The sequence below is a fragment of the Hyaloscypha bicolor genome (genome assembly GCF_002865645.1).
Source record: "Hyaloscypha bicolor E unplaced genomic scaffold K444scaffold_183, whole genome shotgun sequence".
NCBI classification, from domain to species: domain Eukaryota; kingdom Fungi; phylum Ascomycota; class Leotiomycetes; order Helotiales; family Hyaloscyphaceae; genus Hyaloscypha; species Hyaloscypha bicolor.
The window spans coordinates 1436735-1449511 of NW_020194685.1; the positions used below are offsets into that span (position 1 = coordinate 1436735).

Sequence of the window (12777 nt, forward strand, 5' to 3'; positions counted from 1 at the left end):
CGATCCGCCAATCACCTCGCCACTTGAAGTTGATCCTGTCGCCTTATGAAAGGGGTTCTCCTTCAACCTTGCGAAGGCGCTCTGCTGCGCTGCAACAACATGATGGAACTAAGCTAAATAATTCCGCACCTTGCTGACCTGGACATTTATATCAGCCTCGCCTGGGAGTGAGAGAATCCCTATTGTCACCCAAGTCTCAGTCATGACCAAGTGGCTCTGTTTCCACCCCAGAGTCCACCGAAAACTCACGAATTGTACTCCTTGGAGTTGGGACAATATGAGCGAAGACGAAAATTGGGTGAGTCAGAGGATGATATGGATGAACGCAACCCCCAAAGTATGGGGTCTCATGCCACCACGATAGAGACGCCTGTAGCAATCCCAGCAATCCTCCTACTAAGAACGATTGGGAGCGATTCCGAGCTATTTTCACCCAATTGTACTCGAAGGAGAACAATGCTTTGAAGGATGTTTAAGAGATTATGGAAGCTAAATATTCCTTCCGAGCAACGTCAGTATTCGCAATGTGGCAAATATTGATTGTGCTGACGATTCTATTTGTTTAGAAAAAGAATGTTCAAGAAGTGGATCAAGGACTGGAATTTATTCAAGAACTTTAAGGAGTCCGAGAAAGAGGAGATAATACGCAGGCTCCAGGAAGACGAAGATGAGATCGTTGATCATGCCAACATGCTGATTGAAGGTCGACCAGTTCAGTTGCACAAGATTCGGAGGTATCAAAGGACAAACGCGTCTCAGATTCGTAAATACATAGAAATCACCCTCTTGGCGCCAACGAGTGTTTCGATCGGCAGTAACGCAATCCCCATCCTGGTAGTCCGGCGCAAAGAAGACTACTTCAAAAGCGAATATCTGAGATATTGGAACCAAGCCGTTCAATTTCTACTTCCGGCGAGAGAAGTGAAAGTGAGACGCTCGTTTGGCACATGCAAAATTACTTTACTTCTTATTTTGAAAGGGAACCATACAGTCCGCGTGCAAGGCGATTTCAAACCCGGTTCGACTCACCGTCTAACTCCATTGTACCTCTCTGCCCCACGGAATGTGTGGGCCCCAAACCCAGCACGGCTACTTGATTAGTACACGGCATCGATAAAGCTCATGAAAAGAGGACAGGGCCAAGCTGGATGGAAACTGATGCACGACCTCCATGAGTTTGCTAAACAAGTCTTCAAAGATGAGCACCCAGGACTAATCGGCGTCCTCATCACCATGGCCAGAACTCCGCCGAACGAATTCCCCAGATTGTACGAAAGAGTATGGGAATACTTTGCACGCCTTGCAAGTATCATATATCAAAACGATCATCATCCAATTGCCCTCCTCTGCCACTTCTTGGTCCCACAACCACAGACCACACATCAAAAGAGCTATTGTTCAGGCATAATTACGACATATTCCGACAGCACCTAGGTGGAACCCACGACAAGACGATTAGGACTAAGCTTAATCTTTGCGACTTCTTGCTGGATGGCTATGAAAGATGACCAGAAGTGCGGTCTATGCGTGAAGAGACTGTCAGAGATTGCAAGCAGAACTACGACGAGAAAGATATCCTAGTGCGCACGATTTTGTATCGCACGGCCTGGATCTACCCCCCAAGCTCAATGCGGCTCCTATGTTTTGGGCTTGGACGCACTGGCACCGCCAGTCTACGGATTGCTCTCACAGAACTGTCCATAAGCTTATCACGGGTTCTCAATGATGGAGAACCCTCCTGACGCATTGCTCTGGTGCGTGGCGTTAGATGCAGAGTACGACGGGAAAGGAAAGATGTGGAAGAGAATGGATTTCGATAGAGTCTTTGCGGGGTATGATGCGTGCTTGGATATGCCAGTGAGTCTGTTTGTGGAGGAGTTGGTAGACCTCGATCCGGAGGCGAAGATGATTTGTACTGTGATAAAGGAATATGTCTTTTATTATGATTATGTTTTCTTGTAAGACATTGGCAGCGGAGTAGCGCGACGGCAAAAGAGTCAGTGGTGGTTGCCGCGGTCCATATGTGAACTGTCCAACAAGAATTATATACCTAGGTATACAAGTCTTGATTACCGCCGCCTTTCAAAAATAATGGACTGAACTGTGAAGGCACGAGAACACCACTAGATCGCAGCGTAACAGCTCGATAAGACACAGCACACGCATTAAAGGCTACATCAAGTTCGAGCTACACCGACGACTCATGGCGGCCTTCCAATATCTCGACACGATGCCTGGCTACACTAGTCCTTCCTTCGCTCCCTCGGCGGATATGATCGAAATGAAGAACAATCTTCTCACCGATGTCGAGATAAACACTCCAATCCACCCACCCCTCAAAGAACACCGACAAACCTTCATCATTCTACATGGGCGTGGATCTTCAACTGAAGAAATTGCGCCTGCCCTACTATCGTCTACAAACTCAAAAAACGAGGCGCTTCAAAGTGCCTTTCCTCATGCCAAGATCATATTTCCTACTGCAACAAGAAGCCGACCTTACATCTTCAAAGAAGTCCGAACAGAAAGCTTCAGTTCATTGCTTATACATCAATGGTTTGGCAACTGGTTTCTCCAAAATTACCTTTCGGAACGGGAAAAGCTTTCTGTTCCGGGATTGTATGCATGTTGCTCTTATATGCATAAGTTACTCAAACGAGAGATTCAACCAATAGGCAAAGTGAATATCGTACCATGGGGTTCAAGGCAGGGTGCTGTGCCGGCTTTAAGCACACTGTTCACTTGGGATGGAGAGCCTTTTATTGCACTGGTTGGAATGAGTGAGTGGCTACCATTCAGCAACTGGCTGTGGGATTTCACCCATGGAGACGATTCAGATTTACATCGCAATCCATGGTATGATCCTGATTCCTACTGCCGAAGGAGCATGAAGACAGCCCAGATTTCGACTGGCCAACAAAGGCAATAAAGTATTTCCGGTGTAAGTAGTTTCTATGGGGCAAAAAAGGTGAGGTCTTCAAGCAGATCCCAGTGTCCATGGACCAAGGCAGAAAGGGAAAACTAGTTGAAGTAGGAAGAGAGGCAAAGGAGTGTCTTGAGATTGTTGGAGCACAGGTTCAAATGGTTGAGCATGAGAGTTTATCTTCGGTTCATGGGTACTCTAAGGAAATGTTGGATGGTACATTTGACTTTCTTCGAGATAAGCTGAGAGGAAAGTCTGATGTCTAGGGGATTGGGAGGTTTAGAAGCTGTGGAGAGTCAAATTCTGAACGCCTCGGAAAACAGGATAGAAAGACGTAGAAAATGGAAGAGATCAACCTATGAACGAGGTGTTGCGCTCCTGACACGGCTCAATTATTTAGGACTACTTATCCATCAATGTCACTTCTGTGGAAAGCAGAGCAGTGCCCTTTGATGCAGTAGATATTGCTATATCCCGTGGCCTTTCGCTCTTTGGCCACCTCCCCTTATCTTAGCTCACATCGGGTTTCCGATGCCGTAGCCATTGGAAGGGCTCAGAAATATGGATGAAAATTAAGACTAACCAATCGATAGTTAAAATGCTTGCGGGACAAGCATCCGATCGCACATCAAGAACCGAGAGTGGGGTATTCTGACAAGGAGAAAGTTTCATCGACTTTACTTATAAAGCAATCCCTCATCCATGAGACACAGAACAATCATCAGGACATCGAACCCGGAATCCTCGATATAATCTTGCAAATGACAATGTCCGAATTCGATAAGCTTGCAGGTGAGTTTAATCACGTGATATTAGAAAGGCAAAGTCTGACAAAAACAGAGAATTATAGCCGCTGTTATGGCAAAAATCAATTGAGATTCGGGTCGAAGCCAGTATTGGTTGTGATCGACTGCGTGAAAGCGTATCACGATCCTACCTCGCCCCTTTACGCACCCAAAAGATTCGACGAAGCACTGAAATCCATTCTACGCTTGATAGAGAAATGCAGAGCAGTTGGAATCCCCGTCGTTTACACCTCTGTGATCTATGAAACGCCCCAATCAGGAGGGAAATGGTATACCGAGAAACTTCCCAATGTTCTTTGCTGCTACGATGCGGGAAATCCGTTCAGAGATTTTGCCGAGGGAGTAATGCCGAGAAAGGACGAGGTTGTGGTGTTGAAGCAGTACTCGAGTAGCTTTTTTGGGACGACCTTGAGTAGCTTGCTGGCGAGTTGGGGGTGTGATTGTACGATTTTGTGTGGATACTCAACTTCTGGATGCGTGAGAGCAACGGGTAAGCAGTTGCTTCCTCTTAACAATGTTGATTGGCACTGACATTTATAGCACTTGATTCGATGCAGTATGGTTACAGCCCGTTTGTAGTTAAGGACGCGTGTGGGGATCGACATGCGTCTGTCAATGACAGTAACGTAAGGACAACATTTTTTTCTGAATTCCCGTTTTTCAGCATCAAGGACACTTGCTCTCTTCTTTCCCATTTCACACACTAGTAGAAAGCTCTCGTCTCGCCATACCCTTGACACCTTCGAAAGAGGCAATGCTGACTTCTGTTCTTCTAGCTGTTCGACATGCAGGCAAAGTTTGCCGAGGTGCTTGCAGAACAGGAAATGATGAAACTGATCGACGGAATTAAGAAGCAGTAAACTTCTCAAAGCTGGAAAGCACAGGCGATTTATGATAGGCTATTTGTACACTAGGAACTCTAGCCTTGACGGGATCAGACTCCAAGCTCCAGTTTCTTGGCAACAAGCTTTTTGTAGAAATCATGATCATAGCCGACGCATTGCAGGTATTCGTAGAAAAATCTCATCGATGGGGCAGTATCAGTATCGGCCTTGACTTATTAGCGTAGCACGTCAAATTAAACGCAATAATTATACGACCTACAGTTTCGAAGGCTTTTAATATCTCACCTTCTCCGACTTCATCAGCTTCGTCGGCGGTAATTGGTCGAGTAACGGGGTACTCTTCGAAATCGTCATGGAGCTTTTCCTGATACGGGATGAGCCTTTTGTAGTTGTCGGTCAGCCAGCCCACAGGAACTTTGGGCCATGCTGCTCGCATGGCATCGTTGTGCTTTGGGATCTTGCCGTCACGACGCATGGCACCGATTTGCGAGGCCCAGTGCTTCTTGACGTACTCTGGGACCTGTCTCATCTCATTTCCACCAAGACGGTCAGAATAGCGAGGTTCTCGGTATGTGCCATAGTATTTGTAGCCGCCTTGCCCACAACGAATGAACAGGGGAAATGTAAGGTGCTCATCGTCAACTTCTGCCAGAATACATGAGAGTTGTGCACCATGCTCTCCCGGACGACGTGGCAGCAATGGATCGTAGTCGGAATTCAAAGTTCTGAACGACTTTAACTTCGGGAAAAGGCGCTTTTCTCTGGTCTTTGGTGGAACTACCCACCAACCACTGGACACTGCTTTGCCTCCAAGCACCCTTCTGAGGAAATCAAAGGTGAACGTTTCGCTTGGTTGCTGTGGAAGTTGCAAGTCAGGTGCTGGAGGCAGATTCTCAATCAATTCGGGCATTTGCATGCCGTCGTACAATTTGATGGACGCTAGTGTAATTGTTGGTAGGTTCAAGTCTTCTTCGAATCCAACATGCCATTGTTTAGGGGTCAGCTCATGGGTATTCGACTGCGAACCTTCTCTTGGCTCAGGTGTGCTGTGTTTGAATCAATATCATGTATCTTGAGAAAGTCAAGTGTGGTTCCTCACGCGTCGTAGAGATTGGTCTCCATATCGTCCTCCTCACTTTTTACAGTTGACTCCTCAGACTCACTTTGCCCAAGACGTTCTTGAGTTGGCGTTCTCCCTTGGAGGCAACCATCAATTGCTCTCCAAAGATCTTCCAGTTGGTTGTTGTGAGCGTTGAGAGCGCACTCAAAGCGTACTCTATCAATTGCCTGTTGACGACGTAACTCAGTGATCTCAGCGCGAAATTGCTCCACAACATCAGGTCCGGTATTGCGATTCCCTTGAACAATTGGAGCCGAAGGGCCTGGGGAAGCAGGATTTTCAAATCGTCGAAAGTTGCGATTGAGTGCTTGAGAGTCTTCTAGAATCTCAGGAAAGCTTCTCCTGAACCTCTTGCTTTTTGAAGAAGCGGACGCTGAAGCCATCGAGACAGCATTCCGCTTTTTATTCACTGCATCCTCGTTTGCCATCGTCACGCTGAAGGAACAGTCAGTGTTAGTATCAACATATTCACCTCCGCCACTTACTGTCGAGATTCACAGGTGACTTGGTGAATGTAATCTTACCTTGGGATCCTCGCAGACTTCCTTAGTGCGAATCTGATCTCATTGAGGAGGATAATGACATCCAATTCCTTTACGCGGCAGCTTTGCGAGCAGATTCCAATCACTGGTTTGCTTTCCGTACAAAAAGGCGTATCTTGGGTAAGATTTAGGGAGGTTGGATGCTGATTTAAGACCGCGGATTCTATCTCCATCCCAATACGCTAAGCCCCGTTTGACCTTACTTCACGTGATTCATTAAATTTACCCCTTTATGAAACTATCCTCGATTCGCTTGCCTTGGAAGAACAGCCTGCTTCTCTCTCAAATCGTTAGTAAATGGTCAAGATTCGCGTTATCTCCGCTGGCGTCGCGACATTGAGAACAGATTTTGGCCAGTGGATATAAAGTTCATATTCTGGTGAAACCCAGGATTTGGTTCATAATTTCCTGTAACCTTATTCTTGATGCCTGTCAAACTTGCTCTTCGAATCATGAATCACATGAGGTTCACAACATCCACGAAAGCTGCGCTGCTTCATAGATTGAATTTGAAGTCGTCTTATTGCTTTCTTCTTGAGTCGAGTGTCTTGTCAGCCCTACCCAGGCTAGGGGCAGGGGAAAGGACTCGTCAGACCCATTAATCCCCGTGGCGCAGCCTACTCCCACAACTACTCCGTACGGAGTAAGGTTGCCGAGTGAAGGGACAGGGGGTGGTGCATCGTCAGATCCACGCCCCGAAGCCTTCTCATTCGCCCACAATTGCGACCCGACCAATAAAACGCGCTGGCTCGAAAGAAGTCGCAGCGAAGGCAAATGACGGGGCTGAGGCTGGAGGTCGTTTTAAGATCTTGATAACCTCTGCATCGGTGGGGTCTGGAAGGTCATCTTATGTTGTCTGCTGATTTGTACGACTTAAATCGTCTTGATTGAGATGGCTGCACCAACTTCAGAAATTGAGAGTGGGGAGGCACCGGAACAACTAGCTTCGAAGAAGAGGTCGAGGGCGAAGGCTCCAAAAGTCAGGACAGGTTGCTTGACCTGCAAGATCCGGAGAGTAAAATGTGATGGTGGGTCTTCAGCGCAAAAGAAACTCAACTTCTACCTTGAAAGATATCATAATTTGAAGCCACCTTGTCACGGCTGCCCCACTTCAAGAGTCGGGAATGGTGTTGCAGAACTGACGTCGTTTTAGAGGGAAAGCCAGCCTGCAAACGATGTATTCGGTTTGGTACGACGTGCGATGGGTATCTCCAACCACGACACGAGACAAAAATCACCGAAGGGAAACGAAAGGTGCAAAGGCCAATAGAGCCGAAACAACCAGGGATACTTGCCCTCTGTCGATCACTATCCAGCAACCAGTTTTCAAACGATGGAGAATACTACTACTTTCGATTGTTCTGCCACCAGACGGCGCCACAGCTTTCTTCCTGCACGCAGTGGACGGAGAGTCAATTATGGAGTAAGATTGTGCTTCAAGCCAGCGAAACAGAGCCTTGCATTCGGCATGCCATTATTGCAATCGGTGCGTTGGATTTCAAGGACTGGGCAGCCTGGAGTAGCAAACCAGAATTGGCGAGTGCTCGACGCCAAGTTGCTTATCATGAATATCATAGGTATGTACAGTACTTTCGATGGCTATACATCTTGCATGGGCCACTGACAGGGAACAGAGCCATACTTGCTCTCAAAACAGGGATCGCAGAAGAGCGAATTGATCTTAGGACCAGAATCTTAGCATGTGTCTTGTTCGCATGTTTTGAGTCCTATCATGGGAACAAAAACGAAGCAGTCTCTCAAATTTTCGCAGGGACTGAGATGGTTGGAGAATATCTGAGAGTCAAGGCTACGGAGGAACCTGGGAATACAACCTTGTCTCGTCCCGGATTGGAGGAGTCGATCTACATGACTTTTGTAGTTGTGGAAATTCAAGCAATGACCATTGGAGGTAGAAAATGGTATGGCTCCAATCGATGACATTCACGATCTGAGACCTCACTTGCTGATGAAGGATCTAGTAAGGAGTGGCACGCGGAAAGAATGAAGAATAGTCGGGCGGCGATGCAGCCCATACCTTCCGAATTCAGCACACTTCAAGAAGCAACCCATTCATTGGCATTGATAATCCTAGGATCCTGTCATTGGTGGTTGGCGAAAAGAAATACCATGTTCAGCCTCGCCGCTACTCACGCCACTTTGGTGGAAGGTGTTCCTCCTTCTGACGAGTTGCCAACCTCGCAATTGTCTATCTTCATGACGGAACTTGAGCAATGGATTGTCGCCTTCAAAACATTGTGGAGAAGAGCTAAAAGCCGACAAGGTGAAGCCATATTCAAAAAGGCCGCGCTCGTCAGACTCTTTTACCTTTCTAGCTACTTATGGCTTGCAAGTGGAGCTTCAAACTCTCAAGTATCTCATCGGTTTACTCGGGAGCTGGAGGAGGTGATCCATTTATCGACGACATTGATGGAGCTTCCTGGCGATTCGGTCATTGATGCATCCTTCTCACTCGACACTAGGATAGTGCTGCCATTGACAATTGTTGGTTTTTTCTACAGACATCGCGCTTGCAGACGAAGGGTAATCGACATCTTCTCGAAGCTCTCAAGAAGAGAAGGATTATGGGATACACTCTGGACAGGAAAGGTTATTGCCTGGGTTGCCCAGCAAGAAGAAGTGGGCCTGACAGATGAAGAATATGTGCCTGACGATGCAGTCTTGAGGGTGACCTCTTTGGATACGGACACAGTCAAAAGGTCCACTCTGGTCTGTGGCGTTCAGAATGTCAGAGGGTCAAAATCGAAAACCGGACTGAGAGAGACTGTAATTTATTGGTAAAGAAGGGAACCATGCAGACATGTAACAACATGATCAGGAGCAAGACTTTAACCGGCGAGACTGATGGGTGTTGATCAAACGAAGTCTTCTTCAACCTTGAATGTGAACGAAATGTGACACGAACCCTACTTGGGATTCTTATGATCTAAACCTCTTCTGGTTGTTAGTTCCATAGGCATTGCCTAAACGCTCAATCGAGAAAATAGGGAGAGGGTGTTTCCAAGAGCAAGATACTTGGAGCTTTTCATTGAGTACGGAGACCTCGGGCGCTTCTTGGTGCAACATCTACGGAAACGCGTCTCCCAAATCGACTCCAGAAAAACACTCTAAAATAGAACATCACAATATGTTTGCACCCAAAACACGGTCCAGCTACAGATGAACCTAATCCATTTATGCGATGCCAATCTGCATAGAATGTCGCTATCCTGTCAAGACCCTTTACACCGAATACTCCGGCGCAGATGATCGGTCCAGCGGCCATGGAGTGCGGCTCACAGTCTGCAAGAACTGCGGACGCTTCTGCGACAAATACGTAGAGCATGACGCCGTAGTATTGTTCATTGATCTGGTGTTGATCAAGCCGCAGGTATGTTGGGCAACCTTTGCGCCAAAGCTATCGCTGACAAGCCAAAGGTCTACCGACATTTACTACACAACACGTTGATGAGAGAGCAGGATCAATTCGATGCACGTACACTTCCCATTCTCACTGCCATACACTGACACTCGATACAGCCTTCAATAATCCGCCTCGGCATCCTCCTCCTCCTCTTCGACGTCTACCTCACCTGGGCGCGCACCGAGAAGCAAACCTCTTCCAACCCCTCCATCATCACCGATCTGAACGCCAACAACTTCCTGCGCCTAACACAGCAACCCATAGTCTTCCAATACGTCTTCTTTCTCCTTCTCTGCGCCCTCTCGACCCTCTCTTTCCACGTCTCGATCCGCTTCCTGACCTCCTCGCCTCTCTCCCCTCTGGTACTATTCGGGTTGATACCACGCTATTCACGGCCGAATTCTGTCAGCACGGCGTTGTTGGTGAGCTCGAGTACGAAGCTTTTCCCCATTTTGATGGTGATTTGGGAATATGATGTCCCGGCTGCGGCGAGGAGTCTGGGCTGGGCGGTTGTTGCCAACAATGTGGAGGCGTTGAAGATCCTGTTGGATTGTGGGTATGGGACTGCCGCTGTCCTGGCTACGGTTGGGGCCATAAGTAGATGGATGGTTGGGAGGGGAATCCTCTGGGTGGTGGGCTTGGATGGGGTTGATACTGTGGGGGATTCGGGAGTTGCGGCTGATGGGAAGGCGTTGTGGGCTGTGGTGGAGCTCGGGAGAGAATGGGGAGGGAGATTAGGCCTTGGATAGTCAGGATAGATATCAAGTCATGATGGTTCTCTGCCTGGTATGGTGATATTTGTCGCCTCCGAGCCGCTCTCAATGTACCACCTTCATTCAATGACTGAGCAAACAAAACTTCTCGAAAGAGCCAGGCTTTCATCCAATGTCCAAATCACCAAAACGCAGGATCAAGATTCGATGGCAGCGACAAACGATTCAATAGCCTTCTCGCTCATCATGCCTGTCGCCCAATTCCATATTGATACACCACTCTCAAATCTGACCTTGTAATCTGCCAGCAACCTCAACGCCAAAAATGTACACCTATGCCACGCGAATGCCCCGACTGTCCTTATATCTCTTCCCTCAACTCTCGTGTATTGCACCTGCTCTTAGGTCGCCGCGTCGAGGTACGATGAGTGGATGCCATTGTGCGAGGAAAGTAATAGCTATAAATCACTCAAGTTAGGACCGATGGTGCGTGATGGAAAAGAATCATACCCCACATGATATAACAGCTTGCGAAGGACAGGATCAGAGAGCTTCGCCAGATTCTGTTGATGGTCAGCTCAGGTTTGGGTTTGAATCAGGAAGTACAGCTTCGAAAAGCCTTTGGGGACTCGTGGTAGAGGAAGTGTGCGTACGTTTGTGTTTCTCCTTTAGGTGAGAAGAACCATGCTGCTCCGCAGGCAAGCAAGACTACCACGAGGCCGATGATGATACTCCAACTACATTGAAATGTGAGGGTTAGCTGTGTTATCTCAAGTTTGGGAAAAGAGCTGGGGAGAATATAGTCATCTCGCATACCCGTTCGCCATGGTGGTGAGTGTTTGTGAGCTTGTGATGAGAGCTTGGAGATGCTGTTGCGATCATCTCGAAATCGTAGGCAGTCGGATTGGGGAGCTTTGAGATTAGTCAGCGTGGCTTCAAACTTAAAAGGCGATTAATTTTCTTTACCCAACACTTCACTCCATACCTTCGAAGTAGATTTACTTTTTTACATCAATTAAAATGTTCTCGCGGATTTTTATTTTCTCATGTCTAGTTCTCGAATCTTAAGCCTGCTTCTTGTCTCACAGCACCGTAAATTCCAGCAATGTCACCTGCCTCCCCTTTGTGCTTCTTCACCATCTCTAAATGCGCCGCACCAACCTCAACATCCTTCAATCGTGTCCCGGCTGCCTTTGCCAATGCCATGGCATGTCTTGCGTCTTTCCTCGCCAAATCTACCGCGAACAAGGGCTCTTCTCTTTTATGGTAATCACCCGACAGCATTCGAGCGCTGTACGCAGCATATGGCCCTGGAAACATCGTCTCAATGAACTGATGAAGGTTATCAGTTCCAAGCCCAGATTTCTCGGCGAGGACATGGCCTTCAGATAGCGTTTCAACCATGTTTAAGACGAAGGTGTTCCCGATAACTTTCAAAAGCGTAGCCTTTCCAACTGGTTGACCCCCGAAATCGACGAAAGCTCGTCCCATAACATCTTTAGTAAAAGGCTTGACCTTCTCGACACTTTCCTTGGGTCCAGCGAGTACGCAAATCAATTGTCCGTTGTCGGCCATAGCTGGAGCCCCAAATACGGGGCAGGCAACGAACTCAGCACCAGCTTCTGTGATTTTCTTTGCCAATTCTTCTGAGGTATCTGGATGTACGGTGGAGCAGTCAACAAATAGTTTTCCTTTTGTGCTGCCCTTCAAAGCCGCATCGATAATATCGTTGATTGCTGCGTCATCTCCAACACATGTGAAGATAATATCTGCCTTTGAAACAGCTTCGTCGATGGAGGAGGCAACGGTGGATTTGCCAGAAGGCAAAGACTGGCTGAGATCCATAGCCCGCCTTTGAGTTCGGTTGAAGATGATCAGGGGCTTATCAAGGTTCCCTTTCTCAACGATATTCTTACACATTCCCTTCGAATATTAACAAGCGCTCGGACGACTAATACATGAAGCTTACTCTGCCCATGTTTCCGAGCCCAATCCACGCCAATTGAGGAGCCATACTGTCTTTCCCCCTCTCTAAATTCAGAATGTAAGTCTTAAGAAGGGTTTGAAGTTTCGAGTGAGTAAGAGAAGGGAAGAGTCAATTAAATAGTCTCAATGCGCGGACTGAAAGCGGTTATTGCGGACCTCAAACAAAAGCCGATCTGATGTCACTCAGCTGACGGAGAAAATGCTTAGTAGTGGTAAACAGATTCTTACAGACTCTTTTCGAACTAATCACCTAATCCTGGACGGTAACTTTTAACGGTATTTTCATCCAATTGACTTCGTCTTCAGGTCTCCTTATTGTCAAGTCAAGAAGGAGCGTTTCTCTCTCTCCTGATGTGTGGAGTGAGAGGGAGGGGAAGCTTATCGATAAGACGGGCCGATTCGCCGATTGCGGTGGATGACC

General features: G+C 47.5%; 8 protein-coding genes across 8 annotated transcripts; 5 read left to right on the forward strand and 3 right to left on the reverse strand.

Annotated features, from left to right (window-relative positions):
- The first annotated feature begins 221 nt into the window (after positions 1-221).
- K444DRAFT_266775 (uncharacterized protein) lies at positions 222-1191 on the forward strand. The gene is made up of 2 exons (XM_024871445.1): positions 222-511; positions 567-1191. The coding sequence occupies exons 1-2, from the start codon at positions 483-485 to the stop codon at positions 1099-1101; spliced, it is 564 nt and encodes a 187-aa protein (XP_024727263.1). The 5' UTR covers positions 222-482; the 3' UTR covers positions 1102-1191.
- Positions 1192-2230: 1039 nt separating this feature from the next.
- On the forward strand, positions 2231-2929 carry K444DRAFT_637737 (uncharacterized protein; the record flags this gene model as incomplete). The annotated part of the gene is made up of 1 exon (XM_024884164.1): positions 2231-2929. The coding sequence occupies one exon, from the start codon at positions 2231-2233 to the stop codon at positions 2927-2929; it is 699 nt and encodes a 232-aa protein (XP_024727264.1).
- Positions 2930-3634: 705 nt separating this feature from the next.
- K444DRAFT_621738 (hydrolase) lies at positions 3635-4824 on the forward strand. Its single transcript, XM_024881962.1, has 4 exons — positions 3635-3715; positions 3764-4219; positions 4270-4355; positions 4506-4824. Exons 1-4 carry the CDS (start codon positions 3691-3693, stop codon positions 4587-4589), a joined length of 651 nt encoding a protein of 216 aa, XP_024727265.1. The 5' UTR covers positions 3635-3690; the 3' UTR covers positions 4590-4824.
- K444DRAFT_266801 (uncharacterized protein) lies at positions 4502-5624 on the reverse strand. Its single transcript, XM_024871446.1, has one exon. It carries the CDS (start codon positions 5488-5490, stop codon positions 4753-4755), a length of 738 nt encoding a protein of 245 aa, XP_024727266.1. The 5' UTR covers positions 5491-5624; the 3' UTR covers positions 4502-4752.
- Positions 5625-7061: 1437 nt separating this feature from the next.
- Positions 7062-9116, forward strand: K444DRAFT_621739 (uncharacterized protein). The gene is made up of 4 exons (XM_024881963.1): positions 7062-7264; positions 7390-7813; positions 7871-8155; positions 8216-9116. Exons 1-4 carry the CDS (start codon positions 7129-7131, stop codon positions 9033-9035), a joined length of 1665 nt encoding a protein of 554 aa, XP_024727267.1. The 5' UTR covers positions 7062-7128; the 3' UTR covers positions 9036-9116.
- Positions 9117-9435: 319 nt separating this feature from the next.
- Positions 9436-10406, forward strand: K444DRAFT_637741 (uncharacterized protein; the record flags this gene model as incomplete). Its single annotated transcript, XM_024884166.1, has 2 exons — positions 9436-9624; positions 9774-10406. The coding sequence occupies 2 exons, from the start codon at positions 9436-9438 to the stop codon at positions 10404-10406; spliced, it is 822 nt and encodes a 273-aa protein (XP_024727268.1).
- Positions 10407-10642: 236 nt separating this feature from the next.
- On the reverse strand, positions 10643-11280 carry K444DRAFT_266817 (uncharacterized protein). Its single transcript, XM_024871447.1, has 4 exons — positions 11187-11280; positions 11024-11107; positions 10881-10933; positions 10643-10828 (listed from the first exon to the last, which is right to left on the reverse strand). The coding sequence occupies exons 1-4, from the start codon at positions 11195-11197 to the stop codon at positions 10746-10748; spliced, it is 231 nt and encodes a 76-aa protein (XP_024727269.1). The 5' UTR covers positions 11198-11280; the 3' UTR covers positions 10643-10745.
- Positions 11281-11420: 140 nt separating this feature from the next.
- Positions 11421-12384, reverse strand: K444DRAFT_546800 (uncharacterized protein; the record flags this gene model as incomplete). The annotated part of the gene is made up of 2 exons (XM_024876258.1): positions 11421-12293; positions 12340-12384. 2 exons carry the CDS (start codon positions 12382-12384, stop codon positions 11421-11423), a joined length of 918 nt encoding a protein of 305 aa, XP_024727270.1.
- Positions 12385-12777: the final 393 nt, after the last annotated feature.